At 51.6% G+C, this 27,646-nt stretch overlaps 1 protein-coding gene and 1 long non-coding RNA gene across 4 annotated transcripts; one reads left to right on the top strand and one right to left on the bottom strand.

The window, feature by feature from the left end:
* Positions 1-358: 358 nt before the first annotated feature.
* Positions 359-27,612, bottom strand: HS3ST1 (heparan sulfate-glucosamine 3-sulfotransferase 1). Of its 2 annotated transcripts, none has more exons than XM_090267070.1 (2): positions 27,225-27,612; positions 359-1,742 (listed from the first exon to the last, which is right to left on the bottom strand). In XM_090267070.1, exon 2 carries the CDS (start codon positions 1,631-1,633, stop codon positions 707-709), a length of 927 nt encoding a protein of 308 aa, XP_090123196.1. In that variant the 5' UTR covers positions 1,634-1,742; positions 27,225-27,612; the 3' UTR covers positions 359-706. The 2 variants fall into 2 exon arrangements, with proteins under 2 accessions (XP_090123196.1, XP_090123197.1); XM_090267071.1 differs by lacking the exon at positions 27,225-27,612 and adding an exon at positions 26,657-26,773.
* LOC150020354 (uncharacterized) lies at positions 2,105-5,771 on the top strand. Of its 2 annotated transcripts, none has more exons than XR_016509127.1 (4): positions 2,105-2,314; positions 4,909-4,983; positions 5,429-5,492; positions 5,625-5,771. It is a non-coding gene; the product is annotated as an uncharacterized LOC150020354 (long non-coding RNA). The 2 variants fall into 2 exon arrangements; XR_016509128.1 differs by lacking the exon at positions 2,105-2,314 and adding an exon at positions 3,519-3,669.
* Positions 27,613-27,646: the final 34 nt, after the last annotated feature.

Here is a 27,646-nt window from a genome sequence, read left to right as displayed (position 1 = left end):
CTCTCCGAGGCACTGGGGTATCACGGGGCGCTTCCCGCCGGTTATTACCTGCTCCTCCAGTCTTAACATTGCTTTGCCCACCTTGAGTTTCCGTGGGGTTACAACCCACACTCAGGTCCCTGCTGAAGGTGGGAGGGGGCGAAACTGTCTCCTCCAGGAATAAGAGGGGGTCTCAGTGAAGAGAAGTCTTACAATGCGAGAAAAAAATAAACCTGATGACCACAGCGAGACATTAAAAGTTAGAAAGAACACTGAAGAGTGAGAGAAAGAGGAACATAATAGCATGATTTTTGTTTTTTTTTAGTAACAAAGGAATATGGATTCTCCAATGAGTGTAAGTAACACAGACAGCTCAGCTAGTTTGAGTCAGGGGCAAATTATATTTAAAAAAAGACAGCGTCTCCAGAATTTTTTTTTCTTTTTTTTCTTTTTTGCAGTGAAATCTTTTAGATCTTTTAGTTCCTTCATATAGAGACATATTACACAATGTTAACAACCATGAAAAACAATACAAAATGCCCTCCATTTAACAAGTAGAAAAATATAACTAGTATATATGGCAATTGTGAATCTAATACTGTACAGAAGTAATTTATGGATTTTACAAATAAATTATAGCTTAAATGCCCTTTTAAAATTACTCCCCCCTCTAGATGTACCCCAGAACTTACAGCAGGAAAGGCTCCGAGCCTAACCCGACCGCACCTCAGTGCCAGTCAAATGTTCTGCCCACAAGCTCAAAGAATTTCTTATTTGGCTCGTGAAAATATTCGTGCAATTTGTGGAGGAGTTTGGGGTCCACGTGCGGGTGCGCCCGGCCTTTGGACTCGTGCAGACAGCGGTCCCGCCCGCTGTCCCGCAGGCAGTAGAAGCCCTTGGTTTTGTTGAAGTAGAAGTTCGAGGCGCTGATCTGCGGCGACAGCCTCAGGAACCTCTCGACCTTCTGGATCTCGGGGAAAGGGTCCCTGATGAGGCGGTCGCCGTCCACGATGTGGATGTGGCGCAGCGGGAAGAAGCGCAGCCATGCGCGCATGTGCACGTGGTAGAGGCTGCGGTTGAGCGCCTTGTAGTCCACGTTGAGCCGGCCGTCCCGCACCAGGAACTCCTCGATGGACGGGTAGGGCTTGCGCTTCTGCACGTGGTTGTACAGCACTTGCGTGTAGTCCGACAGCACGCGCTCCGACGGGTCCCGCAGGATGAGCAGCAGCCGCACGGCCGGGTTCATGCCGTGGACGCGCTCAGGCACTTTGGGCGACGTGAAGTAGGCGGGCGTCTTCTCCACGGTGAGCTGGTGCGGCGCGGACAGGGGCATCTGGCGCAGGTACCAGCCCAGGCCCTGGCTGTAGTGCTCCTCCCAGTCGAAGAAGTGCACCTCGTTCTCGGCGGCCGCCACGTCGGGGTGCAGGCTGAGCATCTCCAGCAGGGCGCGTGTGCCGCCCTTGCGCACGCCGATGATGATGGTCTGCGGCAGCTGCTGGGCGGAGCCGTTGGGGGCTACGCCATCCGGAGCCCCATCCTGGAGGGCGGCTGCTTTCCGCACCAGCCCCTCCTGGCCTGGCTCGGCCCGGGGCTGGGAAGGCACTAGCTGGAGCTGCGCCACCAGCAGCAAGGCGCCCAGGAGCAGCGTGGCCATGCTGGACACCGCCGTGGCTTCCCTAGGCTGGACGTCGCTGGGTCATGAAGCGCTCCCGCAGGAAATGCCTCCTGATCAGTGACACATGGGTGTGGCCGGCAGCCAGTTACTAGGAAACAAAGAAGGGAAAATATTAGCCCCAAATCCACAGGCTTGGGGGGGGGGCATGCACCTCCTGGGGTGCTCTCACTTTCCTGATCCAATAAAGCAGGTGGGGAGGTTGGGGGGGCGGGTAGCAAAGTTTTTGTGCAGGGCCAGTTGGGAAAGGTTGAGGCTTCAGGGACTTAAGAGTCTCCATGACAACTCGAAGTATGCAGTTCTGCTCTAAAGTAGCCATAGATAATACACAAAGGACTGGGCGTAGTTGTGTCCCAATAAAACCTTATTTATGGACACTGAAACCTGAATTTCACATAATTTCATGTCATTAAATATATTTTTCTTTTGTTTTCCAACCATTTATATGTTCTCTGCAGAGACAGACAGACGATGGAGAGATTTGGCTCTGCAGCCATAGTTGGCCAAATTGCTATAAAGGAAAGGGTTGCAAAGGTCTTTTGGACCTCAGCAAACATCAGTGAAATACCTACTAGCTGTCAGCCCCAGGCGGAGGGGCAGGTGATAAGGAGCAGACATTGTTCCCGACCCCCTCTCCCAGGAGCTCCTGATCTAATAGCACAGGTAAACCTGTATGAAAGATTGATTGCTTGGTTCCAATTCTTCACCCCACCGTGCATCCCGTCCTTGCTGTGGTCTCATTGTGAAGGGAATGTGCTTCCCAACCATTTGACTTGTGTTTGGCCAATGGCACGTGGGTAGAAACAGTAATGCACCAGTCCCCAGCCCAGGCCTTAAGAGGTCTCATGTGTCTCTGCTTGCCCTCTTGCCGTGAGAGGAACGCGCCCAAGTCAGCCCCTGGTCCCAGGGGGAGGATGAGAGACAGGTGCACTCGGCTCATGGATGAGCATGCATCCTGGTGGCCTTCAGCCATTGAGTTTTGGGGTGGATTGTATAGCAGCACGAGTTTGGGAAAGGCTCACCGATGCATTGACACAATGCAGGTTATGATCATAATTCAGGCAGGGCACCGTGAAGGTGTATGTTCATTCATTTATGTTCATTCATTTTGCCTGAAACAGTTGGGGAGGGCTTCACAGAGGAAATGTTTGAAGCGGGGCTAGAGGGATAAACAGGTGAGGTTCCCGAAAGCAAAAAGCCTTCATGCGTGCAAAGCCTTACTATTTATAAAGTGGTCCTGCAGTCTGCTCAGGTGACTTGTCACCACAGCCCTACAGTGTAAGACAGGAAGGCGGGACAGTTACAGATGAGAGCCTGGCCTAAGGACACCAAAGCTCAGTCCATTTCAAAATTCAGAGCCCACACTCAAAACTCTAAACTCGGGGCTGTCTTTCCACCAACCGCCTCCCCTTCAGCCATCTGGGGTTTAGCACAGTGTGTAGGCACTGGGTCCCTCCGGCACACGGGCACTGCTGGGCAGGATGGCGCGGGGTTCCCAAAGACAGACGAGTTATGGTTCATGTTTTCTGGGTGCTGAGGAACAGCCCACGTTTGACCCTCTCCCAGAAAGAGGAGATTGGAAGCTGTCTTTTAAGCAATTCCTGTCCAACTGAACACAGTTTGGGAGGCTCAAGGCCAGGCCAGGCTTGCGGACTGTCGGATTCCCAGAACCAGTAAAAATATTCTCCTTCAAGGGGGCCTATCATCTTCTTTAGACCAGGTTTAAAATTTATTCAATTAGTTTAAAAACTGGTCCAGAATATACTAAAAAAAAAGAATCACATCCAGGGCTTCCATTTTCATGATTAAACCAATTGATCTATTTCCCTCAGAGAGCAACCGTATTAACTGCTTGGGAAAAAAAAAAAGTGCATTAAAGAACAGGCAATTAAATAGCTGGAAACTTTTTGAGAATCACAGAATGCCGGCGAAGAGACTGGCAAGACCGAGTGGCATAATTGTTTTGGGAAAAAGAGGGAATGTTGGAGGATGGCTGGCCGAACAAGATGCGGTTCAAGGTTGGTTCTACTGACTGGATGAGCTCAATTTAATGGGCCGTTAGCTTTAGTCAGTTGAACATTTCAGTATGTTTCAGGCAAATTCCATTTCCTTCTCAACTGCTCATGTGGGTCTATGGAATGGACCAGCTGTGCTTGCCTCGTCCATGTCTTTGTGTGTGTGCACACGTCCATGTGCATGTGTGTGCCTGTCTGGGTTTGTGTGTGTGTGTGTGTGTGTGTGAGCATGGGCACGTGCATGCACCTGTGCAGGGGGTGGGGTGGGTGAGGTCAGGGACAGGGTGGTTATGCCCCTCCTACCTCTCTGTGGCGGGGGGGGGGGTGCTGCCCCTCCCTCGGTGCTCTCTACCGAGACTCAGGAAACCGTTACAGGTCCCAGTGCCTCAGCACCAGAGGAATGGAGCCAGGCCAGGGTCTCAACGCCTTATGGTCTGAGTGTTCCTCTCACTCGGAGTGTTCCTCCCACTGGTGAGCACAGTGCACATCTGAGGTCTTTTTTCTCTCACAGAGAGGAGAAACTAAATATAGTTTGTCCTTTCAAAAATAGAAATAAAAAAAATAAGCTGGGACGTTAGTAGTTTAAAAGCTCATTTCTACATGAAACTTTCTAAAAATATATTTGCTTATTGTCCACTTTCTGCATTCCAAAAATATTTAATATTTGAGCTATATGGAAAATAAAAGCTTGGGAAAGTCTCATATAGGGAGAGAGACAGACAGACAGAAAGGGAAACAGAGAGAGGTAGAGGCACATGTATATGTATGGGCCATGTAGAATGAACTACATGTATAACATGTGTATGTATGAAACTTTAGCTATGTTATACACACACATATATATCGTGTGTATATGTACACACACATATGCATGTCTAAATGTATGTATGAAATATATCACACACCCACACTCATCATGGCCATCAAGAGCCAGCTCTGTCCTGTGGTAGTCTGCTAATTTGAATTTCTCAATGGCATAGTCAGAATTTCTGGGCCTTTCAGTAACACTCGCAGAAAAGCAAAGCTCTCCAAGCTCAGGTGAACCTGTAAGCCAGGACATCTGAGCCACATGGATCTTGACAATGGAATTATGAGCATCAAAGCAAAAGAGGGTCACTGAGTCCAAAGGTCGGTCACAAAGACAATCCAGGCCTAGAACTTGTGGCTCCTGAATTCTAGTTCTGTACTCTTATCTGCTGTAACCGCTGCCTCCAACTAATGGCAATGTTTTTGGGGTCTTAGACAAGAAAGCTCCCCAAACCTACCCAGCAATGACAACCTCCTGGCCACCAACTCCAGAATCAGCTGATACACGGGGTACGTACAGCATAGTGTCAAACTCATTCATTTGTTCTATTCACTAGAAGAGTCAAAAGAAATTACACATACCACAGAGCCAGGAATCCTTCTCTAGGTGTGACTTAAGCTTTCCTAGCTCTGTCCTCTTATCCGTAAAATGGTAAGAAGTCTACTCCCTCAATGATTACCTTGAGGCTGTGTCTCAGTGAGCTACTGTGTACCAACAAGCTCTGTCCAATAGAAATACAGTGTGAACCACGTATGCACTTTCTTCACTTATCAAACAAATATTAATTGAATTTATGGTACACAACTAACATTTTAGCTTAGCATGACGATGAATTCCCCATTTTTGCCAATGCCTTCTCTCTCCCGTAATGCCAACCACGGCTTCCCCCTTAGCAATGACATAGCAGATGAATTGTGTAGATAAACATATAACACGGTCTTTGTACTTTCTCAGAAAAACCCGAATCTTCTCAGCCAATCAAGAGACCCCATGAAGGTAACAGCAAACCTCCCCAAAGGTAACAGTAATCACTATTTATTTATATGTCTCTGCTACTTAGTCAAATCTTGCCCAATGACAAGTCATGTATTGTTATCACTTTTATTATAAATGTTAAAATGACCCACATATGCACTTTAAAATTTTCCAGGACCCACACTAAGAACAGTGCAAGGTACAGATGATGGATTCTAAGAGTGTACCCTTGAAACCTACATAGTTTTATTAAACAATGTGACCCCAATAATTTTTATTGCATTTTATTGCTTATGCTACTACAGTTGTTTCTGTTTTTCTTCCCAATAATTTCATACAATTTAAAAAAGAAATGTGTAAGGAAACCCAATATATCCAAAATTTATCACCAAATAAAATTAAGAATGTTTTGCATTTTGTGTGTGTGTTAAGTCTTTGCATCCAGTATGTACACATCTATTCTTCCAGTCCATCTCGAGGCCACGTGTGGTCGGCAGCAACCGAGGCGGACAGAACAGAAACACAGAGCACCGCGCAGAGCGGGGATTAACCTCGAAGCCCTTAGAGTGTGCAAAGTGCTCTCACACAAGCCAGATCCCCGACCCCGTCACAAATTAGGAGTTTCCCAACCAGGAAAAGGACCTGGGAGGCAAGTTTGGGTCTGCAGGCGGCGCACAGATAAATTCATTATTTTCCCTCCAGAAGCGAACCCGGTAGTATTGAACGAGTGGAATCTTCTGAACGTCTGGGCCCTGGGCTGGCAAGGACAGGCACGGGGCACTGCACGGCCCCCGGAACTCAGGCCATGCCCCTCACCAGAAGCAGTGGAGGCAGCTGCCGGCTGTGGCCCTTGCTACCGAGCAGACTCCAGGCGGGAGGCTTCGCACGGAGGGCCCCGGGAGGCTCGGCACAGGTCCTCAGGAGAACTGACGGCCTTACAAGGCAGTGAGGCTTAAGGGGAATTGAGTGAGCAACCTCAGCCTGGGCAGGCAAGGCCTCGCCCCCCCCCCCCACCCCCCCCCCCCCCAGTCCTTGGCGATGCCCAGTGCGTGCAGCAGTCGGCGCCGGGCTCCTTGCTGGGGGCGCCTGGGCCGATTGAACCTCCATGCCTGGCATTGATTCTCTGATGAGAGCCAGGATTTCTTAGAAGGCCCCAGACTTCCTGGGATGAACAATCTGAACCCTCTCCTTCTCTGCATGCATGTGTGAAAAGGCCCCAAAGGACGATCCAGCCCCCTCTCTGTTTCCTCCCCTGGACAGGGAGGCTGTTTTCTTCCTCCTGCTGTGATAACAAGCCCTAAGTTTCAAGAACTCAAAAGAACGGAGTCTTCCCCGTCAGCAACACCATGTCTCCTTGGGTCCCAGGTGAAGCTGTTGACCACCCGCTAGACATGGGGGACACCAGGGAGAGGCCATGGGACTTTCTAGATGGAGCTTCCCTTGTACTTGGAATCCGATCCGAACTCCTTTCCAGGCCCTGGAGGCCGCTAGGATGGGACTTGTCTGCCTTGCAGCCCTAACCCGCTCAGCCTCACTGACCTTTCTGTTCCTCTGGCCACGAGGGGCTCACACCAGCTCTGGGCCTTGGCTGTCCCTCCTTCTCCCCAAGTTTCTGGGGACGGCCCTTTCTCGTCATGCATATTTCATTGCAAATGCTGGCAGTCCCTGCCACAGCAGCCCACCTATTCTCTTTTAACTACTTTCTTAACATCTTCCTTTTTATATCCCTCATATGCTCTCTGAAATCATGTCTGCCTGTTCCCTGTCTGCCTCTCCAGCTGACATCGGTGCGGTGCTGGCTTCTGGTCGGGGTCCGGGCCCCTGCTGCACCCCCAAGGCTTGGTTTCTGGGACACAGTGGGTACTGAACTGCCTATTTGCTCAACGGACGTGTCAAATGTAGCAGCAAGGAAGGCAAATGTCCGCAGACACTGAGAAGGGCTTTTAATTCAATAAAAAGGGAAAAGATGGCATCGAAAGGCAGCAAGTTTTCTGTCCCTAGGGAGTCAAGCGGAAACCAGATGTTGAAAGGGGGGCCCGACATTTCCAGTGGCAGTTGGACACCAGGTCACCTGAGTCTAGGAAATATTTTAATTAAAAAAGGAGGGAGAGCAGTGAAATAACCCTTCAAACATACTTTAATTTCGTCCTTCGGTCTTCTTATTCCATGATTCACATCATGACCTAGATCTCAAATGTAATTAACTACCATATATTCTCCAAGTCCCACCCCTTGAAGACTCATGGATACAATGAAATACCAAGAGAGTTTCACAGGAGGGACATTTAGGGCATCGGGGACAGTGGTGTCTGTGATCCATCTGCGGGTACAACATGAGAGAGAGACAGAGGGGTCCCAAGCCAGAGTGTCTTCCAGAACAAGGATAATCAGAAGAGGCCACTGCACTTCCTTTACGGGGTTTCCCAGAAGAATTGGAAAGGAAGGGATGACTTACTGAGCGCACACGGCACGCCCGGTGGGACGCGCTCACGTATAAATCACCGCCTCGGACACTTGCAACAGTACCAAGAGGTGGCTCCTCCCACTTTACTGTTCACGTTTTAAGCAATGAAAAGATAGTAGGCAGTCGTGGAAAAACAAAGACTTTTTTGCAATCAGACAGATCCAGACTAGAGTTCCTATAGCTAATGGACCTCCGATGAGCTTCTTCCTTGTCTGGGTTCAATGTTCATTTCTGCAGAATCGGTTAAACTGTACTTCCCATGGGTAGCTTCGTGATTAAAGAAGATTCCCCAAGCCGAATGGTACAGTGCCTTTCTCCCCGTGACACACAGGAGAACATGCTCTTCAGGTGGGATGACCTTCTCAAGGTCACAAACCCAGCAAGTGTGAAAACTAGAATTCCGCAGGCCGCCTCTAAAGCCCTCTGCTCTTCTCCTCCCGATGGGGAGGCCTCCCCTGGGCGGCGGAGGTGCGGTCCAGACTCGGGGAGCTAGTGGAGAGGACCAGAGCAATTCTACTGAGAGGCAGGCACTGCCTCTCCCCAAGCTTCCCAGGGCATGGAGTGATGTAACTTTCTGGAATGCACTGCAGCCTGATTAAAGACAGTTCCAACACCAGAACTTTCCCTGCCCTATCCAGCTGATTTTCCGAGCAGTTGGCAGTGTAAGATCACTTGTTCGCCTTTAAGACTCATGCAGACCTTCCCTTTCATTGTGGCACCATGACCTGACCTCTGACCCTTTGCAGTGATGTCAGGTTCCCTTCCTGGCAGGTCATCTTGGAAACCAAGACAGAGGAGACATATCTAGCTTGTGCCTGTCAGTCTTGGAAAGGACGGTGAGAGCTCAAGACTCTCCCAAGTAGTTATTTTCCAGTAACTGCCTACACATGACACTCTTCCACCAAGGCCGACATCTGCTGTTGTTTGGATTTACTTACGGTAATTGCTGTGGGGTAGAATAGGTGGGAAGGGTTCAGAGGAGAAGGGACCCAAGGCCAGTCCACATTACGTTCATGAGTGTCCCTGAACCACATTTGCTGTCTTGGACAGGGAAGCGTGATGGCCCCGTTTTCCCCTCGGAAAAGGGGTGGACTCTCTGAATGCACCCACACAGTGCTGAGAGGGTCCATATTTACAGTAGGGTAACTGGACAATGAACGTATCTCCTTAGGATGGCAGGAAGGAGGTACCTAGGCAAGCCAGGGAGGGCAGTGTGGTGTGGGGACAGACGCGGGGACTTGGGGCCAGAAGAGATAAATCGCAGCGTTGTTTCTGAGCCTCCGAGCGCTCCATGGTACGCTGAGGATGAACGATGTGCCACAGGGGCCTGACGTCAGCCCACGCAGCCTTCGTGTCCAAATCAGAGGGCAGGTTAGGGCAGGAAGACCTGGACTGGGAGCTGCGGGTGGGAAGTGCCTGAAGCCTCCCTCCCACAGCTCTGGCTGCCCCACCCACGGGTGTCCAGCCCAGTGCTTCCTAAACTGAGAGGGGCACACCGAATCCTTGGAGATCTGCTCCAAAGGGCAGATCCCAATCCAAGGCATCTGGGCGAGGCCTGAGTTGTCTGCGTTTCTAACGAGCTCCCAGGGAAACTGGCTGCCCACCCTAGGCCTCTGGAAAGTGAGGGCCCTGCGAGCTTGGACTGTCTGTGCCCATTTGGATTCGGATTCCAACTGCCTTGGCCTTGAGCCGATGTGGCCCATATTCTGTTGGTTTTTGTTTCTTGTTGTTGGTGGGCAGTTTGTTTTTAATTCCAGGACAAAAACAACTGTGGCAGACAAAATCGAGAAGGACTGATCTGGCCACAGAAGTGGTATTACCTCGGGGGAGGGGGAGGGTGGATTTCATAGAGGATTTAGAGCCCCAAATCTGGCTCAAGTCTCAGCTCTGTAACTTAAAATCCCGCAGGCAGCATTGACACTCGGAGCCTTAGATTGAATGTCCTGGCCCTGCATTCCAACTGCGAGGATTAAATGACAGGGTCTATCTGGATGCTGAGGATAGTACCGTATTGTCTGGCCTCTGGCAAGCCCTCAAATCACGGTAGCTATTTTTGTCCCTAAAAGAAGAAGACTGTGTGGTCTACACGGGACCTGGGGGGTGATAATTACTCAAACGCGTTTGTGCACAATCCAAGCACTGCCGTGACTCCACCAGACAGAGAGGCTCACGGAGGAAAGGACAGCGGCCTTTGGACGGGCTCCAGCTCTCTGTCACGAAGGGGCACGCAGTGAGTGGGCCCTCTGGGGAGGCTCGCATGAGTGATGGGCAGCCAGGTGTGTGCGGCCCATGCAGGAACAGGAGAAGGAGGTGTGTCTTGGCCACGTGTAGAATCTGCGCTGCTGTGCCCAGCAGGCAGCAGTGACCTAAATACATCCCTCACGAAAGGCAAATTCACCAACGCAGGCAGCGCACATGGAGCCCCGTGTCAGGAGGGCGGCCGGGCCTCTCTCATTCCTGGGTGCAGCTCCACGGAAAGGGGGCCATACCAGCAGACCGGGAACAGGAGCCGGCTGCCTCGGTGCATGCTATAGTGTGTGGCTTCAGTTCCTGCTCCAGGTGAGACCCACCTGCCACAAAGGTGAGGTGCCCTCTGACTGTGGGAGCCTCCTGGCTGGGTGGAGAGCTGATGAGGTCACTCTATGGATGGGGAGCTCCCATGAGTCCCACGTGTCTCCTCAGAAATAACCAGGAAAGCCACAGGGGGCATCGGGGGCCAAAGGGCCATGAGCCACCGAAGGGAGAACTGAGGTAGGCAGAGAACAGGAACCCCACGGCCAAGCAGGCAGGGGCTGAGCTGAACCAAAAACCAAGCTCCCCTGAAGCCCATCCCACTGGACCCCAATGCACGGGAATCTGTGCTGCTTTTGTGTTGGGGTAGAAGGCATTAAGTGGTTTGTAGCTGAGAAGAAACACGTACAAACCAAAGTTCCCCTGACCTGGCAAAGGGGGGGGAGGACTGGCCTCACTTCTTCAGCCAGTCTGTATGGACTGAGAGTCAGTGTCCCCAAACTGCATGTGTTGAAGTCCTAGTGCGTAGGACCAGGAAATTTGGAGGCGGGGGTTTTGGGAGAGAGTGAGGGTTAGATGAAGTCATGAGGGCAAGACCCATGACGGGAGGGGGGAGGGGTGGGGAAGGGGGAGGGCTAGGGAGACCAGGGCTCTCTCGGCCACAGGAATACACAAGGAGGTGACCGTCATGCGGGCCAGGAGACGGCTCCCAGCAGGAACTGCACTTGCTGGCACCTTTATCTTAGACCCCCGACGGCAGAACTGTGAGAAAGGAACACCAGTCCGGGGTGTGTGGTTACCGCTGCCTGAGCACACACGCGGCCCCCTGGGGAAGCACCACAGCGCAGGCTCTGCTCTGCACACCTTTCCGGGGGCCGGGCTCACCCGTCTGCAGACTCAGGCGGGTGGCTCACCGGTAGGGACCGCAGCCAGAGGCCCCGGGTGGGGTTTGCCTCGAACGCCAGCAGTCGCGGCTCTGCAGACGTTGTTGGAGTGGAGGGAGCAATGCAGTCTGATCTTTGACTTTTACAGGATTCCGCCGTGGGTATGATGTGAAAACCGATTTGTATGAACGTAATAAATGGGTCTTAGTGGCCACGTGCGGTGAACTCGGGAAAAAAAAAGAGTGAAGGGTAAGTCTTCAGAGACTGACGCATGAGCTCTCGGCTTTGCCCGCAGGTGATTCTCCAAGGCGCCTCGGAGGTCTGCAAGACTGTGCGCAGTTGCTGGGGACGCAGACCTGAGGCCACCGCTGCCCGCAGGGGCACCCGTGAAGGGGAGGACACGCTCGGGAGGGGACCGCAAGGAAACCGGCCACCACGTTCAGCGTGAGCCTAGATCCAGCCGCAGCTACGCGAGAGCCCAGAGGAGAGGGGCTGAGCCACGGAGGAGCAGAGAGGGCCTGCCCCGGAGGATTCCCCAGGAAAGGCCTCCAGTGTCCTTCGGGCGTGATCTGGGACTGCTGGGCAGGAAGTCCCCCAGGGACGTGAGTGCTGGTGGACTCTGCAGCAGGCAGGGCTGGGCGGGTGCGGCGGTTGGCACTGGGTACAGTCTGTGGGAGGCGGGGGGGCTACGAGGCAGCACCAGCCAGCAGGGCCCCAACCCGAGACTTAGGTGAACAGCAGACTGTCAGAGTGGCGGCCGTAAAAATAAACAAAAAGAAACAAAAAAACCAACAAGTAAGAGTGTCAGCGAAGAGGAGACGACAAGGAAAGCTTCGCTCAGTGTTGGTAGGCTTGTCAGCTGATGCAGCCACTGTGAAAACCATTGAGCTTCCATACAATCCCTCAGTTGCACTTCTGATACTATTTTATAAAAGAACAACCCAGAAGCACTAATTCAAAAAGATCCATGCACCTCAATGGTCCTTGCAGCATATGTACAACAGCGCAAACACCGAAGGAGCCTAAGCGTTCATCAACCGATGAATGGGTAAGATGTAATATTTCACGCAATGGAATATTACTCAGCGAGAAAAAGGATAACATCTTGCCGTCTGAGACAACACGGACGGACCTAGAGGGCATGGTGCTGGGTGAAATCAGTCAGGTGAAGAGAGACAAATACCATCTGCTTTCCCTTACAGGTGGAATCTAAGAAAACAGAATAAATGAATAAACAAAGCAGAAACAGACCCACAGATACAGAGAACCAGCTGAGGGTTGCCGGGGGGGGGGGGCTATGGGGTGGGTGGGAAGAAAAGAACAAGAAAAACGGTGGAGGGAGAAAGCCCCATGGCCAGGGGATAAAGCACAGCGTGCTGAGCTCGAGTCCCGGCAAGGCCACATTCGGGCTGCGAGCTGGGGCAAGTTCATGGGAACCCGTGGGAACCACGGCTCGGGTTTGGCCCGAGGGATTGGTTTCGTCTTTCCTTTTGGCCATGCGTGTCCTTGGTTTAGCGTGATCACTGAAACACATCAGTTCAGCGAGCCCTTAGTGTTGACACGCACCGTGAAGGGCACGAGGGATGGAACAGAGACCGACACGTCGCTGCCTGCACGGGCTGATGAGAGACAGGTGGGCAGACAATGGAAACGCGGTGCCCTGGCTGGTTTTGCTTTCACATGGCCCGCGTTTCCCCCTTTTCTGACGCAAACCGTGGCTGTTTGCGTGATAGCGCTGGATAACGCCACAGTACCCAGCTCCCCTCCACACACACACACAAACACACGTGGCTGTGACTTCTATTTGTCCCTTACTCGAAATGTTTTAAAAACAGTATTCAAGTGGAATATTTCTAAATTCTTAAGCTCCCAGTTCTGCACAATAAATTAGTTTGCATTTCTCCGATTCGAGCTTTAACTTATCTAGAATGAATTTACTGTAAAGAGGGCATGCCTGCCTTATTCTCTTACTCGTCTTGAAATGTTTAAATGCCCTTTAATCTGTTCAGAAGAACAACACCTGGATCTTGCACCTGACACAACCATCGCTGTGGTCGCCTGTTAACTCTTCTTGCAATTTCAGTATCTTCAACTTAAATATAATAGTATATGTTATGTTAAATCATCTCCAGATTGTTACTTATTCCTTCTGAATGTTGATGCAAAATGATTTATATGTTATATGTTTACAATATTATTTATTACAACGTAAACTATTTGAAACAAGTTGGCATTAGGAGGACACATTCAGGAATCATCAGGATGAATTGCAACAGCTCAGAGGGGAGAGGCTGGTGGCTTAAATCTGGGATCCATCCCTTACTTCTTCCTGGATGGCCAAGAGCAAGTCACATGACCTCTGTGTGCCTCATTTCCTCACCTGGGCTAGGAGTCAGGAGCTGGGGTCTAGTCCTGAGTCCTGGCCTGACTTCTGGGTGACCTTGGCCAAGACTCACACATGCTTGAAACCTCCTTTATAAAGGGGAATGATTGTACCGTAAAGATTATCTACCCTCTTATGTCTATCTAAACCGTGAAGGCTTTAGGGAATTACGAATGTGCTTGTGTCTCATGGCAAGGTACTCTCCCCCAAAATCCCACTGCTGCTACCAGTGAACCCTAAAGTTTTGTCGCTTGTGCTGGTATCAGTGGAGCACTTCATGGGGTAAAGTTTGCAACATGTATTGCATTTCTACAAGGCTGAGATTTCTGTGATGAGGGGAAATAGTACAGCTTCTTATAGGAAAGCCAGTTCCCTCAGGGCCCAGTCTCTCAAACAGCCTTTGCTGTTCTGGTTCTATTGAGACCATATCTCGCCTTCCTTGAGTAAATATTAATTGAGCCTAGGTCATGATTAAGAGGTGGATCGGCTAGATCGGGGAACAATGTGTCAAGGATGGGGAGACATCACCAGAACAAAAGATGCAGGAGAACAGCATGATATACAAAACTTCTCCGTAACAAAGATCACACTCAAGACCTTTCCCTGAAGTCCAGCCTGAAGGACAGAAACAGGAAAACTGAGACATGAGCGAGATGTTGTGGGAGGAGTTCAGTTCTCCTGGCGTCTAAGTCCTCGCTTCGTCGTTTGCCCACGGAAAAGCGTTTCCTGTCTGAGCCTCAGTTTTCCCACCCGAAGAAAGGAAGTGTTTCCTACCGTGCCGGGTGGCTACAAGAATGCACGAAATATTACAGGAAATAAGTAAACTAGCCCGCTTGGCACGACTCGGGGCACAGCCTCAGTACCCAGGAGCTCAATAGGGTTAGCTAAATCAGCAGCAGCCTGATTACATTATCTTGAAGATAAAAGAAAAAGACAATAATAGCAATAATTTAGATTTCACAACCACAGGTCTGCTTCAACAATCACGATAAGAAAGGACCTGCTCCATCCCAAAAATTGACAAGAAAAATGCATTCTTCAGGAAAAGCAGAAAATTATGAATATTGAGTTATGCAAAGAGAGCTAGATGACAAAAAAACAAAAACCAACCAAACAAAAAAAGAGCAGAACGAAAGCATAAAGTGGCTCTGAATGTAATGTTTTTAAAGGACAACTATTATGCGGTCATTAGCCTTTGTACCCACTTCAGCAAAGGCCCATAAAGAGCCATTCAAGTGAGGAAAAGCAGCAGGTGAGGGCAGTTCCGAACACAAGGGGCTGTTTAACTCGGCACAGCCTGGTGGGCTGCGGAACGCGAGCCCCAACAAATGGCTCGATGCCAACCGGAGCCCTTCTGCTGCTCGCAGCCATGAAAGGACAGTGGCTGGGGATCAGGAACAGGAGAAGGCAGGCTCCTCCTTCAAGATGACAACTGTGGACATGTCCCTGCAACGGGGGCCTCCGGGGCTGGGGACAATGTGTACAGAGCCACAGTGAGGGAGTTCGGAAAGGCCAGAACACCGGGTGACGTGCACTTGGCCCAGAGAATGTATTCTCGGGCCGCTCTGACCCCGAGCTGCCCCTCTGAGCTCAAGACGTCTGAACCAAACCATCCTTCCGTCCTCAGAGGATGCTGATGATGCCGTTTACAATAATGGCATTTGCAGTTCCCAGCTCCCGGGACCTGAGGCCATTCACTCTCACGCCCCGGAAGTCTGCATTTTGTTTAGCAATCCCGGGGAGCACCCTGGATCAGGCCAGAGGGGGGCCACGCTCCAAGAGCCCTGGTTTCTCCTGCTCTGGGTTGGGGGGCGGGGGCGGTGTGAGCCGTTCCCTGAAGTCCTAACGATGTCACCTGTGTGGTGGGGTGCGAGTCAGGACAACGGAACACAGGGCCTTACTGTGCTGGGCTCCGCGGAGACCAACACCTCTCCGTGCCTCCGCCCTTCCAAGGCCTGGTGGCGGGACTGTGCTCACGCAAGTCTCTTAGAAACCCCCAAGGCAGAACTGGGAGCATACAGGTTGCGAAGCCAGAGGGGAAGAGAATGTGGGCAAAGCAGGAGTGCCTCTCAGAGCTCCAGGCTAGATGGGACACACCTGAACATGCACAGCCCACGGCAAGTCACAGGGCTGCCCTGGCCTTCAAATCAGAGGGCAAGTACGAGCCCGTGACATGCCCAGAAGAGAGGCCCCGGGTGCCACACACGCGGAATTGTTCATTACGGGCTGGGGAGGAGGTGGATCAGGAGAGCGTCCAAGCCAACCCTGAAAGGACGATACAGCCTGATGAACGATGACAAAGGGGACCGGCGCGGGGGTTGGGGGCCAGGGTGGGAATGTCCACGTTCCTGACGTATCTGGGGAACAATGCGCGTCAGTCCTGAGGTCAGGATATGAGGCGTGTGTAGAGGACACTTGGAAGATGAGACTGTGGCCGCGAGGCTGTGGGACTTGGATTTCCTCATGACTTTCACTGGGAGAATCAAGGCAGGTAATGAGGAGCCCACTGTGAGCACCCCCACCTGCATTCGACACTCCGTGTGAATCGTGTGAGTCGCTGTGTTTAATCCACACAGCTCTGTGGAAAAGGGGGTACGGGGGTGCTCAGTTTTTGTTTTCATTCGACATTTATTTCATGGGCGCCAGGCTTTGATCCAATTCAGGTTTGATCCAGGTTTGGTCCCTCTCAGCTACGTCCCCATCCTCCTACCATTTCACCCACTAAAACGGATTAAACATGAAATCAACAAATGTATAAAATACATAATTAAAAATAATGGAGAATCCGCGGGGTTTAGAGGAACTATAACCTCTCCCATGCGGATTCGGTGATGAAATGGCATGTCTGGGCTCAGAGCTCTTCTTGCAGGTAAGAGTCCTGATTCTGGAAGTAATGGGGATTCATGCGTGGGACATTCCACATTAGGGGACAAGGTAGGGACCTGATTATAAAGTTTTACAAAGTTTGCTCAGATCGTGGAGAGAAATAAACACAGAGAACTACAGGGGTGGGTGAAAGTAGGTTCACAGTCATGAGCCTGTTTTATTATTGATTAGGTATTGTATTATTTTCCATATGAACAACTGTAACCCTATGTTTTGCCCACACCTGTATTGCTGATGGCAAATGGTTGTAACAGTTGTGAAGCTGGGACGGAACACCTGGGAAACCAGAAGAACACGAGGTTTGCATCTCAGCGGGGGACAGCAATAAACCAGACCGTACGAAGTGGCGTGGGATCGATCACCAACGGCGATATCCAAGCATGAGTGTAAACAGCTGCTCAAAGGCAAGAGGGATCAATCCAGGGTTTCCGTGTTCCACTAACCATCCTCTTCCCCTGTTTCAAATATCTGCGTGCCTCAGTTTCCTCTTCTGTAATTTTGGCCTGTGGACATGGGACCATGTTTTGTGGGTAACTGGGCCTACTGGGAAATCTGCAGGCTTTTGAGAAGGATTTGCTCCCCTGATGAAAAGAAGAGAGTCCCCCAACCTTGCTCTGTTCCCATGTTAGCACAGAGACGAGGGGGCTGCCCAGGCACCATGGCCTTCTGCCCAGGTGGACAGGGCCCGCCAGGTGGACAGGCAGGACTGGAAGATGCCCCGCGGCCACACTCTAAATAACAGTCCTGATCGGCTTTTCAAACAAAATCAGGCTTGTCGGAGAGGAAAGCTAATGATGAGTACTAAGTGCTGCATTGTAGACACTCCATAGCAGGCTCTCGAATGGCTCTGATGTCCATTATGACATGTGATCCTCCCAGCTGACGTCCATGAGGAGGTATAACTCCATCCAGTAGGTGAGGCAGCCAAGCTTCGGGAAAACAAACTCCCTTCCCCAACGTCCGACACCCCCGACGGGACACAGAAAGCGTCCTCCTGTGCTGAGTCACCAGGAACTCCTCACTGCTCTGGCCCCACGGGTGCTCCAGCCCCCCCAAAATGGTGGTTCCCTCTGAGGTGTGTGAAGATGGGGCTCAGGGATCGAGGAGGAGGTCAGCATTTCACAGGGAGCAGTCGGCGCAGAAGACATGGACCCTGAAACTCTCTTTAGTAAGAACTGACGATGAATCAACACAAACTTAAAACCAAACTGAAAGAAACAATCCTCTGGAAGCCAGGGGAGGACAGCAAGGGAGACAGTGGCCCAACTTCCACAAGACGGCAGCCAGTTCCCTTGTCTTCAGTGTTTATCCGTGACTTTATGCCATCGGAGACCACTGTTTATATCACGTTCCGTACTCTTTCCAGCGTCTCCATCGCAGCCTCTGGGTCCTTCCCTCGGGGTCATGGGCATGAAGGTGGGGTCCTGGGAAGCCTTGGGAGAAGGAGAGGGTGTGGACTTGAATGGTTGTAGCTCTGTGTGCGGGGTTTAGTCAGGGATTCCAGAAGACGGCCTGGCTACAGAATGTTGCTGGGTTTCCATGCCCCCCAACGGCTTTGGGCTGCCTGCAGTCCTTTTCCTGCCCCAGCTTCTTTGCCAGGTTCTTCCCTTCCCTGCCCTCTTCCTGGGCTCTCTCCCTCCCTCCTTTCCTCTCTGTGCTTCATGTCTTCCCCAACGGCTCTTCCAGACCTTCTCTCCCTTACTGCTGCTAACCTCTTGGCCCAGAAAATGAAATCAGAAGGTTTTCCTGAGTTATATAAATTAAGACTAAAAAGAAAAAAACAACAACAAAGGACAGAGGACAGAGACACTGTCCCATGATTACGACGCATGGGATTCTGCCCAAGGTCTCTGCGCCATGACATTGAGTTTGCAATGGAGAGGGCTCCCTTGCTTTTGTCATCTTATTAATAGCATCTTTAAAAAAAAAAAATGCTGACTCTGATCCAGGCCCTGTGTAAATGCCTGACGTAACTTATTTGGTTTCACGTGCGCTAAGTGACCCTCCGCTCTAATTTTAATGACGTCCGTTTTGCAGAGGTGGCACCTGAGGCTCAGAGATGAGAAGCAGCTCACCTCCTATTGCGTGGCTCGGAAGGAGCAGGGAGGACCCTAAGCAGAGCCCTCTGGCCGGGGAAGCTTTGCCTGCTTTCTGCTCCATAGTCCATCTGAACACGCTGCTAGGAAGCAGCCCGGGTGAAGTGAGGAGTTAGTGACATTATATGCAACAGAAACTGATTATTTCACTGTTGAAGAAAGCACAAAACTCTTCTTTGGAAAAGTTCGCATGCAACCGGAGTGTGGTTAACTTAGTTCCTTGCCAGGTTATTACCTGAAATAAAAACATGCCATTTTCACGGCCATCCTCAGCCCAACACACCCCTGCAGTCTTAGGGGAAATCCTGGTCTCGGTTTACAACCTGAGGTCCTCTCCTCGGGAGGAGCTTGTCTGAAGGGCCTCCTAACAGTTTTATTAGCTTTGGATTCCTTGGAGGAGGGAGCCATTGCAGGTGTGAGTTTTCAGAGCACAAAGTACCCCTTCACTGAGCTCAGTGGGGCCCCTGTGTGAGTCTCGTCTTTCCAAGGCTAGCCCTGCAGCAATGTTTGTGCTGAATGGGGGGGCTGCCTTAGTGGGCGGAATGGGGGAACACTGCCCTGGCAGCCTCACAAGTTTGAAGTACCTTCTTCCCGAAGGGTGCCGGGAATGATCTGTGCGTGCCTTCATGGCCCGAGAGAAGATACGGCTCACTCGTTCGATGCACTGAACATTCTGGTGTGGTCTGCAATTCTTCTGTTGCTTTCAGCAGAAGTTAAGATTGCCTGAGCTGGATCTGTTACTCAGCCCATTAGAGGAAACAACCCTTCCTTTCCTCCCCAGACCAAACCCAGGATAAGTTATTTCACCGTCAAGGTTACTGAACTCTCTCCTCGCTAACGTCTTAGGATTTTAGAACTTCTACCAAAGTCTTTGCTCAAAACTGTCACCACAAGAATCAGGATGCTTAATGAAGTACAGGACTTCCAGTTAAATTTAAATGTCAGGAAAAAACATAAGTAATTTCTTAATACTTAGTGTCTGGAATACACCTATACTAAAACATACCAGGTTGTTTATCTGAAATTGAGACTTGAATGGGTGTCCTGTATAGTTCTTTGGTAAATCTGGCAACTCCACATGAGAAGAATATAAGTGTTTTTGAGCCTGATGCAGGACATTTTATATGGGCAGTTTCCTTTAATCCTCATTAGAATGTAGGAAAAAAATGAGCTTCAGAAACATTGTCTATTCTTAAGGATGATACAGTCAGTAAGCAGATGAGAAATTCAAACAGACGTGGCTCCAAAAGCCAGGCTGGCTCCCCACAAGAATAATCTGGAAATCTGTAGTTGACACCTTCTCCCTCCGTCCTACCAGGGACGCTGGGAAAAAATCTGGTTTAAGACAAAATATAAGTCAAGTGCAAGCAGGTTTTCCAGAGGAGGCACCCAGACACTTCCGCTCTGCGCCGCGGGAGTGTTTATTTTTCGGGGCACAGCCAGGCGAGCTTGCCTTCCCATTTCAGCTGCCTCTGCAGTCCACCTTCTCCCACTGTATTTTAACTGCTGATACAGGACTCTGATTCACTCTCCTCGACGAAAGAGCCAGGGCACTTACAGAAAACCGCCGACTGCATGGCGTACCTAATCTGCAGGAATTCTAGGGGAAATTCAACAAGACACCAAATGCGTCTTGGAAAGTGCTGAAATGGAAGTTCTTGATGAATACAAGGAGACAGAGGTAAATGTTTTAAATCTAAATATATTTCTTCACTTAAGAGAAAATGTGGGCCATTTGGTCCTCGGGGGATTTCAGGAGTCCCTCCACCTGGAGTCTTCCACTCCTGGCAGGGGGAGTCTCGGCCCCGACTCCTGGCTCTGCGGCCTTCATTCATTCTGAGGGTCTGAGAAAAGTCGCTTCACATCCAGACCTCAGTTTCCTTACGCATAAAAGGAAGAGGCTACGAGCTTCCACCTCCCTGGAAGGACCGCGTGCAGACGGAAAAGGAGGCGCTCGGTATTCCCACACTGTGTAAAAGGAAGGAATTATCACTTTCATCCTTCTTATTTTTATTTTTTCATGGTTCTTTCACTGGTTTCATTCTTTGCATAGCAGAGGGCTTTTGCATGGCCAGGACCTCGTCAGCGAGGGCTTGCGTTACTGTGTACGTCATACACCTGGGCGAACCATGTTGGGGACCCCCGAAATGGACAATGAGTTCTCAATAAGGGTCTGGGGGCCTCCAACAGCTTTGACTGGTTTGATCACCCCTCTTTGGCTTTTCCCTCCATGCCCCTCTCTCACCTTAAATATTCCCCCCACCCCCATGAAGGCTTCCCAAGTTCCCCCAGCCCGAAGTGTTTCCTCTTGTTTATTTTCTGAGCCACTGACGACTGGAGCCAGACCCTGTGCTCCAGAACCCGGGGTGAGAACCAAACACCCCCGTCCCGACCCTGCCTATTGTGAAGCGGAGCTGAGGAGGTAAGAAGATAAACGGAATTGTAACAAAAAGCCCGCTGTGGGAGAAAGGAGGGCAGTTAAAGAAATTAACTGGTGATTGGAGGGACTGGGTTCTCAAGGGAAAGGTCTGCCCAAAGCCTTATGCATTTATCCCTCCTCCTGAAAAACGCGCTAATTTATCTGACCGCCCCCCAAAACTGTAGGTTCTCCAAGAAGAGCTCTGTCTCACCTTGTACACAGTTTCCCTGGCAACAACACCCAACAACAGAGCCTGGGGCAGACCGGAGACAGGATGTACCGGGGTTTCAAGGGCACAAGTACATTTCACACATAGAACACATTTTTTAAATACTTCAATTTTTTTGTGATACAAAAATGAAATTTCATCATAATACAAAGCGTCTTTGCCAGTAAAGAAATGAAAGTTTCAGAATATCTTCAGGAATGATAGGGCCAAGGTGCAAGGGGGCTGAGGAGCACAGATCTAAACTTGGCTCAAATCAGACGCTCAGTCAAGATGCTAAATGTCAGAGTTCTGAGCATCAAAACTCAGCCTCCTGCCGAGGCTCCTCATTCGTCTCAGTTACCTACTCGCTGGTGATCACGCAGTAATGTCTTTCATGCTGGTCTATGACTTCCTTGAGGACTGGCCCTCAATATATTCAATGTATTCTAGCACTTAACCCGGTGCCTGGCACGTGGTGAGTTCTCAATACATGTGCACAGGGGTTCACCCAACAATAGCGACTCCCAGAATATAATCAAGCGTCCAGACTCTCATACCTTAAAATCTTTCACGTTGGACCATGAAGCTTGACTTTGGTTGTACTGATTCCGAGGCTAAACTTTTGAGATCCCTGGTTTCACCTTACCCCACCCCTGACATTTCATATGGCCCTCTACCAATTTATTATCCTTGGCACATCACTGTCCAATACAGGACAGGTTTTATCTGTCTCCTCCACTAGAAGAAAAGCACAAGGCAAGGATTTCCATCTATTTCACTCCCTCTAGTATCACCAGTGAGTGGAACATCACTTGGTACATGGCTGCAACTCAATAAACATGGATAAAAAGACCAAATTTGATCACTGTAATCCCTTACCAGGGCAGGGAAAAGAAACACCGCAGACTAAGATACTGTGAGTGTGTGAAGGTTAACTCACCGGAGCAGTGTCTGTACGACACTCCAGACACACCCTTGCCTTGATAACCTGGGTAACTGATTTCACTGCTTCACATTACAACCCATTTCTTCTCTACCCACCCCCTCCCCCAACCTGAGGCCATAGATCGGAGGCCTGCGGGACAAATATGAGGCCTACCTACGGTGGTGTTCTGTTTGGGCCACATGGTATTATTTTAAAATATTGAATTAGTTACTGGTACTTAAGAGTCGGTAGATTCTATATAAAATTGTGAACTTACAGCCTTTCTTGAAAACAAACAAATGAACAGACCTGGCAAGACTGGGCCTGAAGTCCCACTAGTGACCCCTGTGCTGGGTCTGAGAGGCAGCTCGTCCTACACCCAGGTCCTGACCTTGGCCCTGGCCCCAGGCCTGCCTCCAAGGCTGGAAGGTGCCGGGCCACTGAAATGCAATGCATTTGCACGTGCGACCTCTACTGGAAAGCTACCAGAAAACATGCAGCCTGGAGGGAAAAAATGTCAAGAAAAGATGCCCACTGGGATCTATTTCCATTATGTGCAGGCTATTCCTTGGAAAACTAATGTATTCATTTTTCTAGAACTCTCACGGTTCCACATAACTATTGACAAATTATGGCCCAGCAAGTATTATTTTAACAGGCCTGAAAAAGCTCAGAGCGTATTTCCCGTGGGGAGAGGAGGCTGAGAATCCCTCATGCCGGAGGCAGGCCTGGAGAGGAAACGGAGAGGCCGTACGTCAGCGGGTTACAGATCAGGCCAACGCAGAGAGAAAGAGGCCTGACTCAGAGACCACGGGTTACCCCCAGGGGTGGGTGAGAAGGGGCAAGGCCGGGCTTGGAAAGTGAGAAGGATGAGGGGGACCCAGGCACCAAGGGACATGCCAGGACCACGCCATGGGAACTGCACTCCTGGGACATCCTGGGACATTCATGCTGTTGCACATGCCACCTGATTCATGACTCAGCGGTGAAGAGTAAGCACTCAACTGCCCTTGTATCCTTTCAGTGCTCCCTCCAGGTCCCAGGTCCCAGGTCCCAGGGGAGATCACCAACAGAGCCCTAGCTTAGGGCCTGGCCAGATGGACAAGGAGACAGCCCCGCTTCCCACTGAAAAGTGTTTCTATGGAGGAGGGTTGTGTCCCCTGAAGAAGAGGGCTGTGAGCCTGCTGGGCACCTTCCAAAACCCGAAGTGCACGTGGGTTAGGAGGACCCTAAGTGGCGCTGGGAGGGAGAGGGCCAGCCAGCAGCAGCCGGGACAGCGGAATGAGAGCAGACGGACCTGAACTCCAATCTGGGATCCTTTGTACCTTCAGAACATTAATTAACTTTTCTGATTTGCAGATTCCAAATCTTTAAAATAGAAAGGATGCCATCTGCCTGTGCACAGCACAGGGTTTCTGCAAAGATTCAGTTCAAGCGTCCGTTCATTATTTCAGAAATACTTACCAAACCTCTATTAAGTGCCCGACACTTAGCTATGGCCTGGGGACACATTTTGAACAATGCTGGAAATACAATCAAGAGCCAGTACTTTACACTGATGACCAGGGACACCCAGGTCATCTCCTGAGCTGGTCAGGTGTCACTCTCCTCCAATGGATACACTCACTCATCTGCAACTTTCCTTTGCTTTTTCTGATTAATTAATAGCAGGCCCCTTCTTCCAAAAATACATTATCTTAAGATGTTCAAAATTCATTAAGTTAAAAAGAAAAAAAAGAAAGCCTCTACAACGTTTTACTCTGACCCTAAAAACCAGAAACTAATCGGAGAAGCAGTGAGCCCAGGTGCCGGTGGGGTTCAGGGAGACGGCTCACAAGGAGTGGCTGGGCATTGAATGACATCCTCTCCTTCATTTAATGTTCAGTCTGTGTCATTCATACACACACACACACACGCTACAATGAACATTAAAACAGAATGAATGAAATTTGCAGGGGAAGCAAATGAAGTAACCCTGTCCCTTATCATCAGAGTTTTAGAAATTCCAAAATGCCCTTCCTGTGAACTTTTTCACTTTCTAACAATAACCTCTCAGTCTCTGTGTTGCAGAGAAAGGGTCTGGGGCTCAGGGAGAGGACAGTCCTTAGCCTAGGTGCCTCCAAACGCAGCCAGCACCCCTCTGTCGTTCCCGCCCTGGGAAAGGGCAGCCAGGCCGAGAGCACCGGGTCAGGAGTGAGATTCGAAGGAAGGCAGATACTCACGGCCAAGTGATGGGGAACGACCCAGGTCTTTTCCAACACCAGCTGGAAAATTACGGCTTTCCACAACAGCTGGAAAGTTGTTGCCTTTTCCACCCCGCGGGGAGAGCGTTGTGACTCCTTACCCCTCCACCACTGTCCCTCACGCGGGCACCCTGGTGGAGAGGCACGGCCTGGGGCCTGGCGTCTGAGCTGTGACCCTGGGTACCAGCAGGTGCAGCTCCATGGTCAGTGCATGTTACTGCCCCTCCCTCCGAACTCCAGCCTCAGTAGAGAGCATGTGGCTGGGGACTCGCAGTCGGTATGTGGCGCTGTGGGTGGGTGCTGTGGTCGAGGAACACAGGGGGCACTGACCAAGCAATTTTACACTAGCCAGTCCTTCTTCGGAGTCCCGTTCTAGTCGCCATGACATTTTAATAATTAAAAAAAAAAAAAAAAGAAGCCATCCAGATTGCAAGAGCTCAGTACTTTTCCAGTAAGAGAATGTCTGTCTTTGACAACAAAAACACAAAGCCCCACTACACTGCGGAGTCCAAGAAAAAGCGTTCCTGGATGTCCACACTGTGCCAAACACTGATTCAGACCATGGGACTGAAGGCTTCCTACTAGGCACACCTACATCAGAGCCAAAGAGCCCTGGGCTTTTCCTGATGCCATCTGCAAGTTCAAGGTAGCACTTGCTCACCAGTTTTCCAATCCAGCAACAACAACAGAAAGTCTCCCCTCTTAAAGCGACAGTACGTTGTACACCAGGTAGCCTTGGCCTGGATCCGCAGCCCAGAAAAACACTTAAGCCTCAGCCAGGGAGCCTAATTCAAAGCTACTGTCCTAATTAACTGCTGGCTTAAGAGTGCTTAGTCACGAAGTTGTCAGCCTTGTCAAACTCGGCTGAAAGAGTTGGAGGGACCTACTGACTCCTGGAAAAGGCTTCTCCTTGATCTTGTCTGCCTAGCGCTGGGGAAAACCTTATGTAACACAACGGTCCATTTCAATACGTAATTTCTGCAACCCTATGGGAGGGAAACATCTAAGCGCTGGAAATAGAAAGCGTAACGCGGGGATTTGCAGCTGAAGCGTTCGTCTCCTGGAATTTCACTAGGTCAGGCTTATTGTAATTGTTCCCAATTGTCACTGAGAAAGCAGAAACGAAATACGGTGGGGCTTTAGAAACGCAGGGAGGCAGAAGTTGGGTTATCTCCCACTTCTATTTTGAAAAGATGTAGTTCCTGAAATTAACCCTTGAGTGGAAGTTGGTAATTACTGTCAAGTGAGAACGCACAAGTCAGACCCAAAGAATCCTGCGTGCGCACTGGCTGCAGCGACAGAAGCCGGCAGAGCGCCGACGCCCGAGATGCGGGATACGTCCACGGACAGGATCCCCGACAGAGTGGCGGGCGGCACAGCGGAGCTGGTGGTACCGGGGTTCTCAGAACTCTGGCTGCTAGAGGAGGAGCAGGCTCACTGTGCTCCTCTGCTATACCTTAGCTGCTCCCTGCTAGCCGGGGACCGCTTCTGGAAGCTCAACGCGAAGGCAGTGGGTTTTGATTTCCTTCCCCAGAATCAACCCCCACCCCCACCTCCACCCCACCCACCCCCACCCCCAGCATCTTGGTGCTAAGAGTGGATAAAAATAGCCGGCGCATAATGCTGGGGGAGGAGCGAGACTCGTGCAAGGCGAAGCAAGGATGCGACTGGTCCAGCAAAGTAGGGGGCAGAGGAGGAGGGGTGCACTTCCCCCGGCCCTCCGGAGAGAGGGGCCTGTGTGTGCAGGGGAGCGTGGACGCCGGCCCCGGAGAGCCCTGGAGGCGTAAGACGTCCAGCGCCGGCAGCAACCGCGGCGCTGAGCACCCCGGCTTGTGATCCCGCAGCTTCCCCATCCGGTCCCAGGCTCTCGAAACCGGCGCTCCGGCCTCCCGGGAAGGTGGGACCGAAAGCGGAGCATCGCGCAATGTGTCTCCGGGCTCGAAGAGCCCACCTGGAACTGTCAGGTTCTTCGAGGGTGCGCTTCGCTCGGAGCTGGGGGCTACGGGCTCCCACCTCGAGTTGGCGCCCCAGCTCCCCTCCCCTTCACCCGCGGCCGCCATCGGTGGTGTTCGAAATAGAAATAGAGGCAGGAAAAAAAGTGTGTGTGTGTTGGGGGCGGGGGGGATAAAAAGTAGCAGGGAAAATCAGGACCGTGTATAACTGCCATTCAGGGAAAGAGGTTACTTACTGTCAGGCCTGGAGCCCCAGCCCCGCTGCGCCCGAGAGTCCCGCAGCCCATGCCTTCTCCACTCCAGCCGAATGCAGGGGCAAACTAGACCCAGGCTTCCCTACGCCGGGTGCTTCGTGGACCGGCTGACTTTGCTGACCGCGTCCCCGCCCCAGTTCCCAGCCCAAGTGGTACCCGGCACCCGCTGCGCGCCCTGCTCCGCGCTCCTGCGTCCCCGCACGATGCCAGGGGGCAGTGGCGGGCGAGACCGAACCTCCGACTCCGCTAGGGGTAAAAATGCAATCCCCTAAGAGTGAGAAACCGGATACCTGCCGGCAAAAAAACAAACAGTCCCTCGGGACTTGCCGAGCTGGGGGGTGAGGGTGGGTCAAGGCAGGAGGAGAGGACAGGAAAACCCCGAGTCTCTCCTTCCTTGTTCTCCTACGCCCACTACACTTGCTCCAGCCGGGACTCACCTTGAGCTCTGCGCTCGCCCTAAGTCGGGGACGCCAGGTCGGGGCACCGGGACCGCGCCACGTCCTGCCACTCCCCAGCCTGGCAGCCCCAGCCCGGCGCGCTCGGCACTCACCTGAGCGGCGCCGAGGTCCAGCCGGTCCGGCGCCCGAAGTCTGCTCTCGGGCTGGGCCATGGGCAGCGCCGTCGAACGCCCGCGGCAGGCGGAGGGAGCTTCGGGACACCCCGGGACAGGCGGCAGAGAAGGGGCGCGGGAGCCCCGAGACCAGGCAGTGGCAGCGGCTCCCGGCTGCCCGCACACCGGCGACTTTGCAACGGGGAGACTCAGAGCCGAGTCCCTCGGAGGGGAGGAGCGGGAGGAGGAGCAGAAGCGGGAGGAGGGGACGCAGGAGGCCTGGCCCCGAGGGAGAGTGCGGAGGGCAGAGGAAGATCTCGAGCGCCCACTGCTGCCTGGCCCGCTCAGGTGCTGCCCCGAGTCGGGCCCGCGGGGCGCTGGGCTCGCAGCTCCGCGCTCGGTGAGGCCGGGCTTCAGCCTGC

The sequence above is a fragment of the Furipterus horrens genome, unplaced genomic scaffold (genome assembly GCF_987537825.1).
Source record: "Furipterus horrens unplaced genomic scaffold, mFurHor1.1.pri manual_scaffold_2, whole genome shotgun sequence".
In the NCBI taxonomy this organism is placed as follows: domain Eukaryota; kingdom Metazoa; phylum Chordata; class Mammalia; order Chiroptera; family Furipteridae; genus Furipterus; species Furipterus horrens.
This window is presented reverse-complemented; position numbering and strand designations above follow the sequence as displayed.

What these genes read in the sequence shown, in the direction of transcription:
- HS3ST1 (XM_090267070.1), bottom strand. Translation starts at nt 1,633, where the DNA reads ATGGCCACGCTGCTCCTGGGCGCCTTGCTGCTGGTGGCGCAGCTCCAG.